Source organism: Ranitomeya variabilis, chromosome 4 (genome assembly GCF_051348905.1).
Source record: "Ranitomeya variabilis isolate aRanVar5 chromosome 4, aRanVar5.hap1, whole genome shotgun sequence".
Lineage (NCBI taxonomy): Eukaryota > Metazoa > Chordata > Amphibia > Anura > Dendrobatidae > Ranitomeya > Ranitomeya variabilis.
In genome coordinates, this window is record NC_135235.1 from 749,230,665 (window position 1) to 749,253,562 (window position 22,898).

Consider the following 22,898-nt stretch of genomic DNA (forward strand, 5'->3'; position numbering starts at 1 on the left):
TTTCCTCCATCCAGAAATATCGTCCCATGGAGAAACTGGAGCTGCTTAACACCTGGTGGCCTTTGAACCTCTTTGGGGGCCTTTCGATTTGGTTCATGTTCTACTATCCAATAAAAGGACTTCACATCTGGGAGATATAAATTCCAGCCGTGTCCTCGTCCAGAAAGATGTCCGACTCTTCATAAGGAGACCATTATGGGCAATGGTGACCAGCTCAGCAAAACCAGTGTGCAGAATCCAAGACCAGAGCTTTATCTGGATTGTGAGGAGCTCTAGAATAGTCCTGTTGGTGGTTATCACCATTAATGTCTTTTGGTTTCAGTCCATTGAGGGCTATGATTTTATCAGATGTACAAATCTTCTCAATAGTGGTCATCTTCTTGGAAAACTCATCCTTCTTCACTTCCAAGAACTTGAGGACTGAGGTAGGATCAGATTTCTTACACAGCTGTTCAGGTTGGCCATCTTTTTGGACAACTCTTTCTTCTTTGCTTCCAGTCCTTCAAGATCTGTGGTAGGATCGGGTTTGATACACTGTTCTTGGATGGTGGTCATCTTCCTTGACAATTCATACTCCTTCATTTCCAGTCCATCGATGACCATGATAGAATCAGATGTGATACACAGTTCTTCGATGGTGGTCATCTTCATGGACAACTCATACTCCTTCACTTCCAGTCAATAGAGGACCATGACAGAATCAGATATGATAAACAGCTCTTCAATGATGGTCATTTTTTTAGACAACTTATCTTCTCTTCCAGGAGCTTGATGACTGAGGTAGGATCAGATTTCTTACACAGCTTTTCGTTGGTGGTCATCTTCATGGACAACTCATGCTCCTTCACTTCCAGTCCATAGAGGACCATGACAGAATCAGATATGATAAACAGCTCTTTAATGATGGTCATTTTTTTTAGACAACTTATCTTCTCTTCCAGGAGCTTGATGACTGAGGTAGGATCAGATTTCTTACACAGCTTTTCGATGGTGGTCATCTTCATGGACAACTCACACTCCTTCATTTCCAGTCCATTGAGGACCATGATAGAATCAGATGTGATGCACAGCTCTTCGATGATGGTAATTTTTTGGACAACTCATCCTTCTTCACTTCCACTTCATGGATCTCCTCTTGACATGGTGTTGAAGCTTTCTCTGCCTGCCTGAAGATTTGACTCAGGACTTTCTTCTCTAAAATTTCCATGTACTAAAAGACCACATTGACCTTCTTGCGAAAGACCCTTGGCCTCCATTTGAAGCAGTTGACCATGTTTCTTCAGATCTTGGATTCTGTCTTCAGCTTCTGATCTTGACAGTTCCTTCAAGACATCGTTCAACTTCTCCTTCTTCTTCATGGGAGTCTCATCAAGTGATTCCACCAGGTGTTCCCTGTGTTTGGCCATGCAATAAAGACAGAGATAAGCGGCATCTTCACCTCATTAACTGTCCAGCATCTTCTTATGGATGGAGCTTCTTCTGATGTCCATGTTAAGGGTGGGGTTGGAAACGACGTGTTCTTAAGACTTCACACGGCAGGCAGGATTTGATGTCGGGTACCGTAGACTGGTACAGTAAGGGTATGTTTCCACGTTCAGGAAACGCTGCGTTTTTGACGCAGCATTGAGCTGCAGCGTCAAAAATGCAGCGTCCAGATGTTACAGCATAGTGGAGGGGATTTAATGAAATCCCGTCTCCACTATTCAGTAAAAGACGCATGCGACATACCCGCGAAAACGCACATGCGGCGCGTCTTTTAAGAACGCAGCATGTCTTTACATTGCAGAAAAAAACGCAAGGACAACGCAGGTGACCTGCCAGTGACCTCAGGTGCAGATTTGTTCAGGATTTTACCTGCATAAAATCCTGACCAAATCCTGATGCAATCCTGAACGTGGACACATACCCTAAGGGTAGACTGTGACAGGAGCCTCCTGACCAGGCTGGGCAGATGAGACGCAATGGATGTCATCGCCCAGGGTCTGGTCCCTTCTCGGAGAGGAATTGGATGGCATCTTGCATTTAGGACACTTGTAAACTCCGGCAGAAGCTGTTCCCACATGTCAGGGATGAGGCTTCCATACAAACGTCCCGACAGAAAGGAGGTCAGTTAGTCCCTCAGATTGTCACACGCCACCATTGACCACAGAAGGTCTGCAGAAGGTGTAGTGATGGGTGGTGGAGGAGTCCTCAGGTTTACACTTTTGACAGATGCAATTTAGTGACCATATAGCATTTCGTTAACGGGTACTCCAGCTACAAGAGGAGAAAAAATAATTTTCCGTTTATAAATGTACGAATCAGGATGAAATCTGAGGAGTGAGAAATATAAAGAGCGGCAGGGGACCTGAGATGTGCCAAAACCCGAGGGGCCCAGGATCCGTTAGGTCGGGGCGACTTCTTCGGGTTTTTTTTTTTAACATTCTAAAAAATTGTTCAAGCCCCTTTAATTTCTACTCGGAGCGGGCAGGATGGAGTTAATGGACAGATGCTGTGTGGCTTCATGCGTCACCACACAATAATGGCTTCCCTCATCCCTTCCTGTCTCCAGTTCTGCTATTACAGCAGCTCCTTGACCACGTGATGGTGATGTGGATGTAGAACCTCCCTGCATGAGATCTGCAAATCTTCCCTGCCTCAGCTGCGAACTAAACACCATAGACTATTGCCAGGAGTGTAAACCTGAGAACACCTCCACCACCTGTCACTACACCTTCTTCTGGCCTCCTGTGATCGGTGATGGCGACTGACAATCTGAGGGACGAGGTGATCTGCCCGCTGTGCCAGGACATTTGTAAGGAAGCTTCATCGCTGAGATGTGGGCACAGCTTCTGCCGGGGTTGCATTGCTCATCTGCTGGAGATGCATGGGGCGGCTGGAGTTTATACGTGTCCTGACTGCAAGACGCAATCCAATTCCTCACCGAGAAGGTACCAGACCTTGGGCGATGTCATGCTTTGCTCCCCGTCACCGCTCACCCCGTCTGCCAAGCCTGGTGAGGAGGTGCCTGTCACCATCTGCACTTACTGTAATCACTCTCCGGTACCCGACATCAAATCCTGCCTGCTGGGTGAAGCTTCTCTAGGTCACGACCATCTGAAAGTCTACACTAAATCTGCAGAACACGTCGTGTCCAACCCAATCCATAATATGGACATCAGAAGATGCTCCATCCATAAGAAGATGCTGGAAAGTTCCTGTGCAGAAGATGCCGCTTATCTCTGCCTTTATTGTATGGTAGAACAGAGGGAACACCTGGTGGAGTCCATCGATGAGACTCCCATGAAGGATGAGCTGAACAATATCTTGGAGAAACTGTTGTCATCAAGTTCTGAAGCTGAAGACAGAATCCAAGATCTGAAGAAACATGGTCAACTGCTTCAACTGGAAGCTGAGGGACTTAACAAGAAGGTTAATGTGGTCTTTAAGGACATGAGGAAACACATGGAAGTTTTAGAGAAGAAAGTCCTGAGTGAGATCTCCAGGCAGGCAGAGAAAGCTTCAGCACCATGTCAGAAGGAGATCAAAGAACTGGAAGCAAAAAAGGATGAGTTGTCCAAAAAGATGACCATTATCAAAGAGCTGTGTACCACATCTGATCCTATCACAGTCCTCAATGGATTAGAAATTGAGAAGGAAGAGTTGCCAATGAAGATGATCACCATTGAGGAACTAAGTACCACATCGGATCCTATCACAGTCCTCAATGAATTAGAAATTAAGAAGGAAGAGTTGCCCAAGATGACCACCATTGAGGAGCTGAGTACCAAATCTGATCCTATTTCAGTCCTCAAAGACCTGTTAGTGAAGAACGTTGAGTTATCCAAGCAGATGCCCACCATCGAAGAGCTGCGTATCACATCCATTCCAATCCCAGGCCTCAAGGGACTGAAACTAAAAAACATTGATGGTGGTAACGACCAACAGGACTATTCTAGAGCTGTTCATGATCTGGATCAACCTCCGGTCTCAGAGATTCTGCACACTGGTTTTGCTGAGTTGGTCACCATTGCCCATAATGGTCTTTTCATGAATGAAGAGTCTGACATCTTTCTGGATGAGGACACGGCTGGGAATAATATTCGGGTCCTCCCAGATTTGAAATCATTTTATTGGGTAGAAACACATGAACCAAAACCAAAGACCCCACAGAGGTTCAAAGACCACCAAGTGTTAAGCAGCTCCAGCTTCTCCACGGGACGACATTTCTGGATGGTGGAAACAAGTAAGTGGGGAAACTGGAGACTGGGAATGTCGTATCCCAGTATCGCCAGGAAAGGCTTCCGCTCCTACATCGGGTGCAACACCAAATCGTGGGGCTTGTGCAAATGGAACAACCAGTACTCGGTGATGCATGCCTGCAAGGAGGTCAAGCTGCCGGATAAGTTTACCTGCCAGCGCTTCGGGGTGTACCTGGACTATGAGGCGGGTCACCTGTCCTTTTATGAGCTGAGTGACCCCATCCGACACCTGTTCTCCTTCCACGCCACCTTCACCAAACCACTTCACGCCATCTTCAGACTCTGGTTGGATTCACATGGTGGGGCGTGGATGATGCTGAAGAACAGTGGACCTCATGTCGCTGCATGGCCAGTAGGTGGTGGTCGCCTGTAGAAGGCGTAAGAGGTTTCCATGTGGCCCTTCCATAGATCAGGGAAGAGCTATTGGGGAGTGCTGGACATGTGACCAAGCGTTGGGTGTAGGGGGTCACCTCATAACCAATATTACAGCCATTTCTTTCCCCCAAGGGTTGTCACAGATGGCAGCAGATATCCTAGTGAATAACTAGCCACAGCAAAGCTTTGTTATAGTGCATCAGTCTAGACAACCTGCACTAAACACATCCATCTCCTGCTATGAGGGTTCATGACCAGACCTGGGAAAAGTGCGGTCCTTGGGGCACATCTGGCATTCTGGCTGTTCCTGTCTGGCCTGTAGACTGGGACAACTGAAGGACTGAAAACCGTGGCCCACGAGTCGCACCCTTTGGCCGCCCTCCTCCACCCGGCATCCCAATTCTCCGCTATCTCAATCCTCGGGATGTAGATGACGGTGCATATAGTGATGGAGGAAGGCGGCTGCCGGCTCCTTCTTCCACCATTCAGTCTGTGCGACTAAGACAGCAAGCGCAATGATGTCTGTGTGGAGCATCAAGACTGGAACAGGGTGCTGGGGGAACGAGAGCAGGGGGACGTGCTTTATTTTCTAAACATATAAATGTGTCCGGGCATCATACCATTTGAGGAGCTGTGTGGGGTCTCAAACTTTATATAGAGGGGCTACGTGGAGGCCCACACTGTTTATAGGGGCTGTGTGTGGGCTCATGCTGTAGATAGGGGGCTGTGTGGGGCTCATAATGTTTATAGGGGACTATGTGGGGGCTCATACTGTTTATAGGGGCTGTGTGTGGGCTCATACTGTATATAGGGGGGCTATGTGGAGGCTCATACTGTTTATAGATGAGATGTGTGGGGGCTCATACTGTATATAGGGGGCTATGTGTGGGCTCATACTGTATAGTGGAGCTATGTGTCGGCTCATACTGCTTACAAGGGGCCTATGTGGGGACTCAATGTATATAGGGGAGCTGCGTTTGGGTTAATACTGTATATAGGGTGCTGTCTGTGTGCTCATAGTGTATACAGGAGCTGTGAGGACCATCACACCATATGTGGGGGCTGTGAGGACCATTATACCATTTGTGATGGGCTCTGAGAACCATTATATGATATGTGAGTGGCTTTGGGGACCATCATCCAGTATGTGTGGGGCCTGTGAGGACTTGTCACGGGTTTACCGCAACAGAGAGGAGCCAGAAGACCCCACTGTCTGATTTCTCCTACTCCTGCCCTAATTAGAAGCACTTCACCTTATTAAACGGTGAAGGTTTCTTCTAGCAGTGCAGGGGTCATTCTGCTCAGTTGAGAGCTCCTGGAAGCTTTCCTGCATTAAGGTTCTCAGCTGTGCACTGCTGGCCACTCCCATCTCCTATATAATCTGGGCCCTGGCTAGCACTCATTGTCGGAGTGGCTTATACTGCATGGCTGGAGGTTGTTGGTGGTGGTTATTGGAGAAGGTGTTTGGTGGATTTATCTGTGACTGTTGCTAGGTTTTGTGTGTGATAATTCCCTTTCTTCTCCTACTTTGATTTTACCACATCCTCCACTCCCCGGTGTTTACCTCTGCTATATGTGTGAGTATATTTGCATGATTGGTATTTTCCTTTATCCCTGTTCCTATTAGCTTGTTAGTCTGGTTGGTGTATCTGCTACTCCCTTATTCCCGGGGTGGGGGGAAGGGTACAGACTGAGGGAGAATTTAAGAGCTAAGGCAAGGTATGTGGCCCCTGCGTCTTCACCATCAGAAGTAATCCGGGGAACACGGCGAGCTAGAGCGCCCCTAGCATTAAGGACAGGGAAGGAGCCCCTGGTCCCATGACATTCGGCAACAAAGTCATGACAGGACCATTATACCATTTGTGGGGACTGTGAGGACCATCATCCCATATCTGGGGGGCTGTGAGGACCATTATACCATGTGTGGGGATTGTGAGGACATCATACTGTGCAGGGGCCTGTGAGGACATCATACTGTGCAGGGGGCCTATAAGGACATCGTATTGTGTTGGGGGCTGTGAGGACATCATACTGTGTTGGGTGCTGTGAAGACATCATACTGTGTGGGGGACTGTGAAAACTTCATACTGTACTGGGGGCTGTGAGGACACCATACTATGCAGGGGCTGTGAGAACTTCATACTGTGTGGGGGGCTGTGAGAACTTCATACTGTACTGGGGGGGCTGTGAGGACTTCATACTGTGCGGGGGGCTGTGAGGACATTCTGTGCAGGGGGCTGTGAGGACATCAGACTATGTGGGGGCTGTGAGGGCATTATACTGTGCGGGAGCTGTGAAGACATCATACTGCGCGGGGGGGGGGTGAGGACATCACACTGTGCGGGGGGCTGTGAGAACATCATACTGTGTGGGGGGCTGTGAGGACATCATACTGTGTGGGGGCTCTGAGGACATCAAACTATGTGTGGGGGCTGTGAGGACATGATACTGTGTGTGGGGAGCAGTGAGGACATCACACTGTGTGGGAGGCTGTGGATACATCATACTGTGTGGGGGGCTGTGAGGACATCATACTGTGTGGGGCTCTGAGGACATGATACTGTGTGTGGGGAGCAGTGAGGACATCACACTGTGTGGGAGGCTGTGAGGACATCATACTATGTGTGGGGGCTGTGAGGACATGATACTGTGTGTGGGGAGCAGTGAGGACATCACACTGTGTGGGAGGCTGTGGATACATCATACTGTGCGGGGGCTGTGAGGACATCATACTGTGTGGGGGCTCTGAGCACATCATACTATGTGTGGGGGCTGTGAGGACATGATACTGTGTGTGGGGAGCAGTGAGGACATCACACTGTGTGGGAGGCTGTGGATACATCATACTGTGTGGGGGGCTGTGAGGACATCATACTGTGTGGGGGCTCTGAGCACATCATACTATGTGTGGGGGCTGTGAGGACATGATACTGTGTGTGGAGAGCAGTGAGGACATCACACTGTGTGGGAGGCTGTGGATACATCATACTGTGTGGGGGGCTGTGAGGACATCATACTGTGTGGGGGCTCTGAGGACATCATACTATGTGTGGGGGCTGTGAGGACATGATACTGTGTGTGGGGAGCAGTGAGGACATCACACTGTGTGGGAGGCTGTGGATACATCATACTGTGCGGGGGCTGTTAATATAGGTACATGGACTGTATTCCAGGAACATTGTGGTTTATAACCTTATTATAAAGCAGAATTAATTTCAGCCCGTTGCTTCGGCCCCCAGAGTAGTCACGGTCTCTCATGTGATCCCCACTGATGTGGACAATCCTCCATGAGCCAAACACATCATCAACACGAGTCTCTGTCCTGTATCGTTCTGCTCGCAGAGGATCGTCTGGACTGATACATTGCAGCAAACCCTCAGCTCTCAGAAACATTAAACAAGGACGTTTCCATTCACTGACAGCAAGCAGAGATCTGCACATGGTGAGACAGTCGTGGCTCGTCATATCTGTGTAACCGGGCGCCTCCTCTGTAATGTCTGTGTATCCATCATTGTATCGCTGTGATAATCCCGTCTTCTGTGTATACCGCAGCCTCCGCCATAATAAACAGTAATGCATAGAGCGGTGTGTGATGTGCGGCGTGTGATGTGCAGTGTGCGACGGGCGGTGTGTTGTGCGGTGTGATGTGTGGTGTGTGACGTGAGGTGTGTTGTGCGGTGTGTGTTGTACGGTGTGTGTTGTGCGGGGTGTGACATGCGGTGTTATGTGAGGTGGGTGATGTGCGGTGTGTTGTGCGGTGTGATGTGCGGTGTGTGACATGCGGTGTGTGATATTCGGTGTGACCCACGGTGTGTGACGCACGGTGTGTTGTGCAGTGTGTGACGCGTGGTGTGTGACGTGCGGTGTGTGACATGCTGTGTGTGTTGTGCAGTGTGTGTTGTGCGGTGTGTGACGCGTGATGTGTGATGTGCGGTGTGTGATGCGCGGTGTGTTGTGCGGTGTGTGACATGCTGTGTGTGTTGTGCAGTGTGTGTTGTGCGGTGTGTGTTGTGCGGTGTGTGTTGTGCGGTGTGTGACGCGTGGTGTGTGATGTGCGGTGTGTGATGCGCGGTGTGTTGTGCAGTGTGTGACACACGGTGTGTGATGTGCGGTGTATTGTGCGGTGTGTGACGGGCAGTGTGTTGTGCGGGGTGTGACACGCGGTGTGTGATGTGTGGAGTGTTGTGCGGTGTCTGATATGCGGTGTATTGTGTGGTGTGTGACGCACGGTGTGATGTGTGGGGTGTGACAGGTGGTGTGTTGTGCGGTGTGTGATGTGCGGTGTGTTGTGCGGGGTGTGACATGTGTGTGGAGTGTTGTGCGGTGTGTGATATGCGGTGTATTGTGTGGTGTGTGACGCACGGTATGTTGTGCGGGGTGTGACAGGTGGTGTGTTGTGCGGTGTGTGATATGCAGTGTATTGTGTGGTGTGTGACGCACGGTATGTTGTGCGGGGTGTGACAGGCGGGGTGTGACATTCGGTGTGACCCACGGTGTGTGACGCACGGTGTGTTGTGCGGTGTGTGACGCGTGGTGTGTGACGTGTGGTGTGTGACATGCTGTGTGTGTTGTGCGGTGTGTGACGCGTGGTGTGTGATGTGCGGTGTGTGATGCGCGGTGTGTTGTGCGGTGTGTGATGCGCGGTGTGTGACGTGCGGTGTGTGACATGCTGTGTGTGTTGTGCAGTGTGTGTTGTGCGGTGTGTGTTGTGCGGTGTGTGGCGCGTGGTGTGTGATGTGCGGTGTGTGATGCGCGGTGTGTTGTGCAGTGTGTGACACACGGTGTGTGATGTGCGGTGTATTGTGCGGTGTGTGACGGGCAGTGTGTTGTGCGGGGTGTGACACGCGGTGTGTGATGTGTGGAGTGTTGTGCGGTGTGTGATATGCGGTGTATTGTGTGGTGCGTGACGCACGGTATGTTGTGTGGGGTGTGACAGGTGGTGTGTTGTGCGGTGTGTGATATGCGGTGTATTGTGTGGTGTGTGACGCACGGTGTGTTGTGCGGGGTGTGACAGGTGGTGTGTTGTGCGGTGTGTTTTGCGGTGTGTGTTGTGCGGTGTGTTGTGCGGTGTGTGATGTGCAGTGTGTTGTGCGGTGTGTTGTGCGGTGTATGATATGCGGTGTATTGTGTGGTGTGTGACGCACGGTGTGTTGTGCGGGGTGTGACAGGTGGTGTGTTGTGCGGGGTGTGACAGGTGGTGTGTTGTGCGGTGTGTTGTGTGTGGTATATGACACACGGTGTATAATGTGCGGTCACTGTCTCCAGTCACAACCACCCGGAGAACCTGTGGGATCGCATGTAACATGGGGAGAACGAATAAAAGAAGACGTCTTATAATTGATTCCTATTTTGGAAATGACAGAGACAGAGAGTCCTGCAGAGAAGCCAGAGGCATCCACAGCATGAGGCAGAGGGACAATGTGCGTGGACCCCTTTATTACATGCAACACGTCCTCATAATTACACTATCAGCTGGTCCTTGTGGTTCCACAGCGCTGCCTGCACGTCAGTCCTGCGACCCCCAGACCAGCACAGAGGAGATACGTAAGGACACCCCAGACCCCCTAACTGTGAAAAAATATAAAAGAAGGACGATCAGCTGATCGGCGCCACAGCTGCATGTGTGACAGGCACGACACATGTATGGAGGGCCCAACACACAGGCTGTCCATGCCTGTCACACAGCCGCGACACATGTATGGAGGGCCCAACACACAGGCTGTCCATGCCTGTCACACAGCCGTGACACATGTATGGAGAGCCCAACACACAGGCTGTCCATGCCTGTCACACAGACGCGACACATGTATGGAGGGCCCAACACACAGGCTGTCCATGCCTGTCACACAGCCGTGACACATGTATGGAGGGCCCAACACACAGGCTGTCCATGCCTGTCACACAGCCGCGACACATGTATGGAGAGCCCAACACACAGGCTGTCCATGCCTGTGACACAGCCGCGACACATGTATGGAGAGCCCAACACACAGGCTGTCCATGCCTCTCACACAGCCGCGACACATGTATGGAGAGCCCAACACGCAGGCTGTCCATGCCTGTCACACAGCCGCGACACATGTATGGAGAGCCCAACACACAGGCTGTCCACGCCTGTCACATAGCCTCGACACATGTATGGAGAGCCCAACACACAGGCTGTCCATGCCTGTCACATAGCCACAATACATATATGGAGGGCCCAACACACAGGCTGTCCATGCCTGTCACATAGCCTCGACACATGTATGGAGAGCCCAACACACAGGCTGTCCATGCCTGTCACACAGCCACGACACAGGTATGGAGAGCCCAACACACAGGCTGTCCATGCCTGTCACACAGCCACGACACATGTATGGAGAGCCCAACACACAGGCTGTCCATGCCTGTCACACAGCCACGACACATGTATGGAGAGCCCAACACACAGGCTGTCCATGCCTGTCACAAAGCCGCGACACATGTACGGAGAGCCCAACACTCAGGCTGTCCATGCCTGTCACACAGCCGCGACACATGTATGGAGAGCCCAACACACAGGCTGTCCATGCCTGTCACACAGCCGCGACACATGTATGGAGAGCCCAACACACAGGCTGTCCATGCCTGTCACACAGCCGTGACACATGTATGGAGAGTCCAACACACAGGCTGTCCATGCCTGTCACACAGCCGCGACACATGTATGGAGGGCCCAACACACAGGCTGTCCATGCCTGTCACACAGACGCGACACATGTATGGAGAGCCCAACACACAGGCTGTCCATGCCTGTCACACAGCCGCGACACATGTATGGAGAGCCCAACACACAGGCTGTCCATGCCTGTCACACAGCCGCGACACATGTATGGAGAGCCCAACACACAGGCTGTCCATGCCTCTCACACAGCCACGACACATGTATGGAGAGCCCAACACACAGGCTGTCCATGCCTGTCACAAAGCCGCGACACATGTATGGAGAGCCCAACACACAGGCTGTCAATGCCTGTCACACAGCCGCGATACATGTATGGAGATCCCAACACACAGGCTGTCCACGCCTGTCACATTTCCTCGACACATGCATGGAGAGCCCAACACACAGGCTGTCCATGCCTGTCACACAGACGCGACACATGTATGGAGAGCCCAACACACAGGCTGTCCATGCCTGTCACACAGCCACGACACATGTATGGAGAGCCCAACACTCAGGCTGTCCATGCCTGTCACACAGCCGCGACACATGTATGGAGAGCCCAACACACAGGCTGTCCATGCCTGTCACACAGCCGCGACACATGTATGGAGGGCCCAACACTCAGGCTGTCCATGCCTATCACACAGACGCGACACATGTATGGAGAGCCCAACACACAGGCTGTCCATGCCTGTCACACAGCCGCGACACATGTATGGAGGGCCCAACACACAGGCTGTCCATGCCTGTCACACAGACGCGACACATGTATGGAGAGCCCAACACACAGGCTGTCCATGCCTGTCACACAGCCGCGACACATGTATGGAGAGCCCAACACTCAGGCTGTCCATGCCTATCACACAAACGCGACACATGTATGGAGAGCCCAACACACAGGATGTCCATGCCTGTCACACAGCCGCGACACATGTATGGAGGGCCCAACACACAGGCTGTCCATGCCTGTCACACAGACGCGACACATGTATGGAGAGCCCAACACACAGGCTGTCCATGCCTGTCACACAGCCGCGACACATGTATGGAGAGCCCAACACTCAGGCTGTCCATGCCTGTCACACAGCCGCGACACATGTATGGAGGGCCCAACACACAGGCTGTCCATGCCTGTCACACAGACGCGACACATGTATGGAGAGCCCAACACACAGGCTGTCCATGCCTGTCACACAGCCGCGACACATGTATGGAGAGCCCAACACACAGGCTGTCCATGCCTGTCACACAGCCGCGACACATGTATGGAGAGCCCAACACACAGGCTGTCCATGCCTCTCACACAGCCGCGACACAGGTATGGAGAGCCCAACACACAGGCTGTCCATGCCTGTGACACAGCCGCGACACATGTATGGAGAGCCCAACACACAGGCTGTCCATGCCTCTCACACAGCCGCGACACAGGTATGGAGAGCCCAACACGCAGGCTGTCCATGCCTGTCACACAGACGCGACACAGGTATGGAGAGCCCAACACACAGGCTGTCCATGCCTGTCACACAGCCGCGACACATGTATGGAGAGCCCAACACTCAGGCTGTCCATGCCTGTCACACAGCCGCGACACATGTATGGAGAGCCAAACACACAGGCTGTCCATGCCTGTCACACACCCGTGACACAGGTATGGAGGGCCCAACACACAGGCTGTCCATGCCTGTCACACAGCCGCGACACATGTATGGAGAGCCCAACACACAGGCTGTCCGTGCCTGTCACACAGCCACGACACATGTATGGAGAGCCCAACACACAGGCTGTCCATGCCTGTCACACAGCCGCGACACAGGTATGGAGAGCCCAACACACAGGCTGTCCATGCCTGTCACACAGCCGTGACACATGTATGGATAGCCCAACACACAGGCTGTCCATGCCTGTCACACAGCCGCGACACATGTATGGAGAGCCCAACACACAGGCTGTCCATGCCTGTCACACAGCCGCGACACACGTATGGAGAGCCCAACACACAGGCTGTCCATGCCTGTCACACAGCCGCGACACAAGTATGGAGAGCCCAACACACAGGCTGTCCATGCCTGTCACACAGCCGCGACACATGTATGGAGAGTCCAACACACAGGCTGTCCATGCCTGTCACACAGCCGCGACACATGTATGGAGGGCCCAACACACAGGCTGTCCATGCCTGTCACACAGCCGCGACACATGTATGGAGGGCCCAACACACACGCTGTCCGTGCCTGTCACACAGCCGCGACACATGTATGGAGAGCCCAACACACAGGCTGTCCATGCCTGTCACACAGCCGGGACACATGTATGGAGAGTCCAACACACAGGCTGTCCATGCCTCTCACACAGCCGCGACACATGTATGGAGAGCCCAACACTCAGGCTGTCCATGCCTGTCACACAGCCGCGACATATGTATGGAGGGCCCAAAACACAGGCTGTCCATGCCTGTCACACAGCCGCGACACATGTATGGAGGGCCCAACACACAGGCTGTCCATGCCTGTATGCCTGTCACACAGCCGGGACACATGTATGGAGAGTCCAACACACAGGCTGTCCATGCCTCTCACACAGCCGCGACACATGTACGGAGAGCCCAACACTCAGGCTGTCCATGCCTGTGACACAGCCGCGACACATGTATGGAGGGCCCAACACACAGGCTGTCCATGCCTGTATGCCTGTCACACAGCCGGGACACATGTATGGAGGGCCCAACACTCAGGCTGTCCATGCCTGTCACACAGCCGCGACACATGTATGGAGGGCCCAACACACAGGCTGTCCATGCCTGTATGCCTGTCACACAGCCGGGACACATGTATGGAGAGTCCAACACACAGGCTGTCCATGCCTCTCACACAGCCGCGACACATGTACGGAGAGCCCAACACTCAGGCTGTCCATGCCTGTGACACAGCCGCGACACATGTATGGAGAGCCCAACACACAGGCTGTCCATGCCTCTCACACAGCCGCGACACAGGTATGGAGAGCCCAACACGCAGGCTGTCCATGCCTGTCACACAGACGCGACACAGGTATGGAGAGCCCAACACACAGGCTGTCCATGCCTGTCACACAGCCGCGACACATGTATGGAGAGCCCAACACTCAGGCTGTCCATGCCTGTCACACAGCCGCGACACATGTATGGAGAGCCAAACACACAGGCTGTCCATGCCTGTCACACACCCGTGACACAGGTATGGAGGGCCCAACACACAGGCTGTCCATGCCTGTCACACAGCCGCGACACATGTATGGAGAGCCCAACACACAGGCTGTCCGTGCCTGTCACACAGCCACGACACATGTATGGAGAGCCCAACACACAGGCTGTCCATGCCTGTCACACAGCCGCGACACAGGTATGGAGAGCCCAACACACAGGCTGTCCATGCCTGTCACACAGCCGTGACACATGTATGGATAGCCCAACACACAGGCTGTCCATGCCTGTCACACAGCCGCGACACATGTATGGAGAGCCCAACACACAGGCTGTCCATGCCTGTCACACAGCCGCGACACATGTATGGAGAGCCCAACACACAGGCTGTCCATGCCTGTCACACAGCCGCGACACAAGTATGGAGAGCCCAACACACAGGCTGTCCATGCCTGTCACACAGCCGCGACACATGTATGGAGAGTCCAACACACAGGCTGTCCATGCCTGTCACACAGCCGCGACACATGTATGGAGGGCCCAACAAACAGGCTGTCCATGCCTGTCACACAGCCGCGACACATGTATGGAGGGCCCAACACACACGCTGTCCGTGCCTGTCACACAGCCGCGACACATGTATGGAGAGCCCAACACACAGGCTGTCCATGCCTGTCACACAGCCGGGACACATGTATGGAGAGTCCAACACACACGCTGTCCGTGCCTGTCACACAGCCGCGACACATGTATGGAGAGCCCAACACACAGGCTGTCCATGCCTGTCACACAGCCGGGACACATGTATGGAGAGTCCAACACACAGGATGTCCATGCCTGTCACACAGCCGGACACATGTATGGAGAGTCCAACACACAGGCTGTCCATGCCTCTCACACAGCCGCGACACATGTATGGAGAGCCCAACACTCAGGCTGTCCATGCCTGTCACACAGCCGCGACACATGTATGGAGGGCCCAACACACAGGCTGTCCATGCCTGTCACACAGCCGCGACACATGTATGGAGAGCCCAACACACAGGCTGTCCATGCCTGTCACACAGCCGGGACACATGTATGGAGAGTCCAACACACAGGCTGTCCATGCCTGTCACACAGCCGGACACATGTATGGAGAGTCCAACACACAGGCTGTCCATGCCAGTCACACAGCCGCGACACATGTATGGAGAGCCCAACACTCAGGCTGTCCATGCCTGTCACACAGCCGCGACACATGTATGGAGAGCCCAACACACAGGCTGTCCATGCCTATCACACAGACGCGACACATGTATGGAGAGCCCAACACATAGGCTGTCCATGCTTGTCACACAGACGCGACACATGTATGGAGAGTCCAACACACAGGCTGTCCATGCCTCTCACACAGCCGCGACACATGTATGGAGAGCCCAACACTCAGGCTGTCCATGCCTGTCACACAGCCGCGACACATGTATGGAGAGCCCAACACACAGGCTGTCCATGCCTGTCACACAGCCGGGACACATGTATGGAGAGTCCAACACACAGGCTGTCCATGCCTGTCACACAGCCACGACACATGTATGGAGAGCCCAACACTCAGGCTGTCCATGCCTGTCACACAGCCGCGACACATGTATGGAGAGCCCAACACACAGGCTGTCCATGCCTGTCACACAGACGCGACACATGTATGGAGAGCCCAACACACAGGCTATCCATGCCTGTCACACAGACGCGACACATGTATGGAGAGCCCAACACACAGGCTGTCCATGCCTGTCACACAGACGCGACACATGTATGGATAGCCCAACACACACGCTGTCCATGCCTGTTACACAGCCGCGACACATGTATGGAGAGCCCAACACACAGGCTGTCCATGCCTGTCACACAGCCGCGACACAGGTATGGAGGGCCCAACACACAGGCTGTCCATGCCTGTCACACAGACGCGACACATGTATGGATAGCCCAACACACACGCTGTCCATGCCTGTCACACAGCCGCGACACATGAATGGAGAGCCCAACACACAGGCTGTCCATGCCTGTCACACAGCCGCGACACATGTATGGAGAGCCCAACACTCAGGCTGTCCATGCCTGTCACACAGCCGCGACACATGTATGGAGGGCCCAACACACAGGCTGTCCATGCCTGTCACACAGACGCGACACATGTATGGAGAGCCCAACACACAGGCTGTCCATGCCTGTCACACAGCCGCGACACATGTATGGAGAGCCCAACACTCAGGCTGTCCATGCCTGTCACACAGCCGCGACACATGTATGGAGAGCCCAACACTCAGGCTGTCCATGCCTGTCACACAGCCGCGACACATGTATGGAGAGCCCAACACACAGGCTGTCCATGCCTGTCACACAGCCGCGACACATGTATGGAGAGCCCAACACACAGGCTGTCCACGCCTGTCACATTTCCTCGACACATGTATGGAGAGCCCAACACTCAGGCTGTCCATGCCTGTCACATAGCCGCAATACATGTATGGAGAGCCCAACACACAGGCTGTCCATGCCTGTCACACAGCCGCGACACATGTATGGAAAGCCCAACACACAGGCTGTCCATGTCTGTCACACAGCCGCGACCCATGTATGGAGAGCCCAACACACAGGCTGTCCATGCCTGTCACACAGCCGGGACACATGTATGGAGAGTCCAACACACAGGCTGTCCATGCCTCTCACACAGCCGGGACACATGTATGGAGAGTCCAACACACAGGCTGTCCATGCCTGTCACACAGCCGCGACACATGTAAGGAGAGCCCAACACTCAGGCTGTCCATGCCTGTCACACAGCCGCGACACATGTATGGAGAGCCCAACACACAGGCTGTCCATGCCTGTCACACAGCCGGGACACATGTATGGAGAGCCCAACACACAGGCTGTCCATGCCTGTCACACAGCCGCGACACATGTATGGAGAGCCCAACACACAGGCTGTCCATGCCTGTCACACAGCCGCGACACATGTATGGAGAGCCCAACACACAGGCTGTCCATGCCTGTCACACAGCCGGGACACATGTATGGAGAGCCCAACACACAGGCTGTCCATGCCTGTCACACAGACGCGACACATGTATGGAGAGGCCAACACACAGGCTGTCCATGCCTGTCACACAGACGCGACACATGTATGGAGAGGCCAACACACACGCTGTCCATGCCTGTCACACAGCCGCGACACATGTATGGAGAGCCCAACACACAGGCTGTCCATGCCTCTCACACAGCCGGACACATGTATGGAGAGCCCAACACACAGGCTGTCCATGCCAGTCACACAGCCATGACACATGTATGGAGAGTCCAACACACAGGCTGTCCATGCCTGTCACACAGACGCGACACATGTATGGAGGGCCCAACACACAGGCTGTCCATGCCTGTCACACAGCCATGACACATGTATGGAGAGTCCAACACACAGGCTGTCCATGCCTGTCACACAGACGCGACACATGTATGGAGAGCCCAACACACAGGCTGTCCGTGCCTGTCACACAGCCGCGACACATGTATGGAGAGCCCAACACTCAGGCTGTCCATGCCTGTCACACAGACGCGACACATGTATGGAGAGCCCAACACACAGGCTGTCCATGCCTGTCACACAGCCGCGACACATGTATGGAGAGCCCAACACTCAGGCTGTCCATGCCTGTCACACAGCCGCGACACATGTATGGAGAGCCCAACACACAGGCTGTCCATGCCTGTCACACAGCCGCGACACATGTATGGAGAGCCCAACACACAGGCTGTCCATGCCTGTCACACAGCCGTGACACATGTATGGAGAGCCCAACACACAGGCTGTCCATGCCTGTCACACAGCCGCGACACATGTATGGAGAGCCCAACACACAGGCTGTCCATGCCTGTCACACAGCCGCGACACAGGTATGGAGAGCCCAACACACAGGCTGTCCATGCCTGTCACACAGCCGCGACACAGGTATGGTGAGCCCACCACACAGGCTGTCCATGCCTCTCACACAGCCGCGACACATGTATGGAGAGCCCAACACACAGGCTGTCCATGCCTGTGACACAGACGCGACACATGTATGGAGAGCCCAACACACAGGCTGTCCATGCCTCTCACACAGCCGCGACACATGTATGGAGAGCCCAACACGCAGGCTGTCCATGCCTGTCACACAGACGCGACACATGAATGGAGGGCCCAACACACAGGCTGTCCATGCCTGTCACACAGCCATGACACATGTATGGAGAGCCCAACACACAGGCTGTCCATGCCTGTCACACAGCCATGACACATGTATGGAGAGCCCAACACACAGGCTGTCCATGCCTGTCACACAGCCGCGACACATGTATGGAGAGCCCAACACACAGGCTGTCCATGCCTGTCACACAGCCGCGACACATGAATGGAGAGCCCAACACACAGGCTGTCCATGCCTGTCACACAGCCGCGACACATGTATGGAGAGCCCAACACACAGGCTGTCCATGCCTGTCACACAGCCGCGACACATGTATGGAGAGCCCAACACACAGGCTGTCCATGCCTGTCACACAGCCGCGACACATGAATGGAGAGCCCAACACACAGGCTGTCCATGCCTGTCACACAGCCGCGACACATGTATGGAGAGCCCAACACACAGGCTGTCCATGCCTGTCACACAGACGCGACACATGTATGGAGGGCCCAACACACAGGCTGTCCATGCCTGTCACACAGCCGCGACACATGTATGGAGAGCCCAACACACAGGCTGTCCATGCCTGTCACACAGCCAGGACACATGTATGGAGAGCCCAACACACAGGCTGTCCATGCCTGTCACACAGCCGCGACACATGTATGGAGAGCCCAACACACAGGCTGTCCATGCCTGTCACACAGCCAGGACACATGTATGGAGAGCCCAACACACAGGCTGTCCGTGCCTGTCACACAGCCGCGACATGTATGGAGAGCCCAACACACAGGCTGTCCGTGCCTGTCACACAGCCGCGACACATGTATGGAGAGCCCAACAGACAGGCTGTCCATGCCTGTCACAGAGCCGCGACACATGTATGGAGGGCCCAACACACAGGCTGTCCATGCCTGTCACACAGCCGCGACACATGTATGGAGAGCCCAACACACAGGCTGTCCATGCCTGTCACACAGCCGCGACACATGTATGGAGGGCCCAACACACAGGCTGTCCATGCCTGTCACACAGCCGCGACACATGTATGGAGGGCCCAACACACAGGCTGTCCATGCCTGTCACACAGCCGCGACACATGTATGGAGAGCCCAACACACAGGCTGTCCATGCCTGTCACACAGCCGCGACACATGTATGGAGAGCCCAACACACAGGCTGTCCATGCCTGTCACACAGCCGCGACACATGTATGGAGAGCCCAACACACAGGCTGTCCATGCCTGTCACAAAGCCGCGACACATGTACGGAGAGCCCAACACTCAGGCTGTCCATGCCTGTCACACAGCCGCGACACATGTATGGAGAGCCCAACACACAGGCTGTCCATGCCTCTCACACAGCCGTGACACATGTATGGAGAGCCCAACACACAGGCTGTCCATGCCTGTCACACAGCCGCGACACAGGTACGGAGGGCCCAACACACAGGCTGTCCATGCCTGTCACACAGCCGCGACACATGTATGGAGAGCCCAACACACAGGCTGTCCATGCCTGTCACACAGCCGCGACACATGTATGGAGAGCCCAACACACAGGCTGTCCATGCCTGCCACACAGCCGCGACACATGTATGGAGAGCCCAACACACAGGCTGTCCATGCCTGTCACACAGCCGCGACACATGTATGGAGAGCCCAACACACAGGCTGTCCATGCCTGTCACACAGCCGCGACACATGTATGGAGAGCCCAACACACAGGCTGTCCATGCCTGTCACACAGCCGCGACACATGTATGGAGGGCCCAACACACAGGCTGTCCATGCCTGTCACACAGCCGCGACACAGGTATGGAGAGCCCAACACACAGGCTGTCCATGCCTGTCACACAGCCGCGACACAGGTATGGAGAGCCCAACACACAGGCTGTCCATGCCTGTCACACAGCCGCGACACATGTATGGAGAGCCCACCACACAGGCTGTCCATGCCTGTCACACAGCCGCGACACATGTATGGAGAGCCCAACACACAGGCTGTCCATGCCTGTCACACAGCCGCGACACAGGTATGGAGAGCCCAACACACAGGCTGTCCATGCCTGTCACACAGCCGCGACACATGTATGGAGAGCCCACCACACAGGCTGTCCATGCCTCTCACACAGCCGCGACACATGTATGGAGAGCCCAACACACAGGCTGTCCATGCCTGTGACACAGCCGCGACACATGTATGGAGAGCCCAACACACAGGCTGTCCATGCCTGTCACACAGCCAGGACACATGTATGGAGAGCCCAACACACAGGCTGTCCATGCCTGTCACACAGCCGCGACACATGTATGGAGGGCCCAACACACAGGCTGTCCATGCCTGTCACACAGCCGCGACACATGTATGGAGAGCCCAACACACAGGCTGTCCATGCCTGTCACACAGCCGCGACACATGTATGGAGAGCCCAACACACAGGCTGTCCATGCCTGTCACACAGCCAGGACACATGTATGGAGAGCCCAACACACAGGCTGTCCATGCCTGTCACACAGCCGCGACACATGTATGGAGGGCCCAACACACAGGCTGTCCATGCCTGTCACACAGCCGCGACACATGTATGGAGAGCCCAACACACAGGCTGTCCATGCCTGTCACACAGCCAGGACACATGTATGGAGAGCCCAACACACAGGCTGTCCATGCCTGTCACACAGCCGCGACATGTATGGAGAGCCCAACACACAGGCTGTCCGTGCCTGTCACATAGCCGCGACACATGTATGGAGAGCCCACCACACAGGCTGTCCATGCCTCTCACACAGCCGCGACACATGTATGGAGAGCCCAACACACAGGCTGTCCATGCCTGTGACACAGCCGCGACACATGAATGGAGAGCCCAACACACAGGCTGTCCATGCCTGTCACACAGCCGCGACACATGTATGGAGAGCCCAACACACAGGCTGTCCGTGCCTGTCACACAGCCGCGACACATGTATGGAGAGCCCAACACACAGGCTGTCCATGCCTGTCACAAAGCCGCGACACATGTACGGAGAGCCCAACACTCAGGCTGTCCATGCCTGTCACACAGCCGCGACACATGTATGGAGAGCCCAACACACAGGCTGTCCATGCCTGTCACACAGCCGTGACACATGTATGGAGAGCCCAACACACAGGCTGTCCATGCCTGTCACACAGCCGCGACACAGGTACGGAGGGCCCAACACACAGGCTGTCCATGCCTGTCACACAGCCGCGACACATGTATGGAGAGCCCAACACACAGGCTGTCCATGCCTGTCACACAGCCGCGACACATGTATGGAGAGCCCAACACACAGGCTGTCCATGCCTGCCACACAGCCGCGACACATGTATGGAGAGCCCAACACACAGGCTGTCCATGCCTGTCACACAGCCGCGACACATGTATGGAGAGCCCAACACACAGGCTGTCCATGCCTGTCACACAGCCGCGACACATGTATGGAGAGCCCAACACACAGGCTGTCCATGCCTGTCACACAGCCGCGACACATGTATGGAGGGCCCAACACACAGGCTGTCCATGCCTGTCACACAGCCGCGACACAGGTATGGAGAGCCCAACACACAGGCTGTCCATGCCTGTCACACAGCCGCGACACAGGTATGGAGAGCCCAACACACAGGCTGTCCATGCCTGTCACACAGCCGCGACACATGTATGGAGAGCCCACCACACAGGCTGTCCATGCCTGTCACACAGCCGCGACACATGTATGGAGAGCCCAACACACAGGCTGTCCATGCCTGTCACACAGCCGCGACACAGGTATGGAGAGCCCAACACACAGGCTGTCCATGCCTGTCACACAGCCGCGACACATGTATGGAGAGCCCACCACACAGGCTGTCCATGCCTCTCACACAGCCGCGACACATGTATGGAGAGCCCAACACACAGGCTGTCCATGCCTGTGACACAGCCGCGACACATGTATGGAGAGCCCAACACACAGGCTGTCCATGCCTCTCACACAGCCGCGACACATGTATGGAGAGCCCAACACGCAGGCTGTCCATGCCTGTCACACAGCCGCGACACATGAATGGAGGGCCCAACACACAGGCTGTCCATGCCTGTCACACAGCCGCGACACATGAATGGAGGGCCCAACACACAGGCTGTCCATGCCTGTCACACAGCCGCGACACATGTATGGAGAGCCCAACACACAGGCTGTCC

The 22,898-nt window shown here is 54.4% G+C and overlaps 1 protein-coding gene across 1 annotated transcript; it reads left to right on the forward strand.

Moving 5' to 3' along the window:
• The first annotated feature begins 2,510 nt into the window (after positions 1 to 2,510).
• LOC143766741 (E3 ubiquitin/ISG15 ligase TRIM25-like) lies at positions 2,511 to 8,198 on the forward strand. The gene has a single exon (XM_077254642.1). The coding sequence runs from the start codon at positions 2,740 to 2,742 to the stop codon at positions 4,612 to 4,614; it is 1,875 nt and encodes a 624-aa protein (XP_077110757.1). The 5' UTR covers positions 2,511 to 2,739; the 3' UTR covers positions 4,615 to 8,198.
• Positions 8,199 to 22,898: the final 14,700 nt, after the last annotated feature.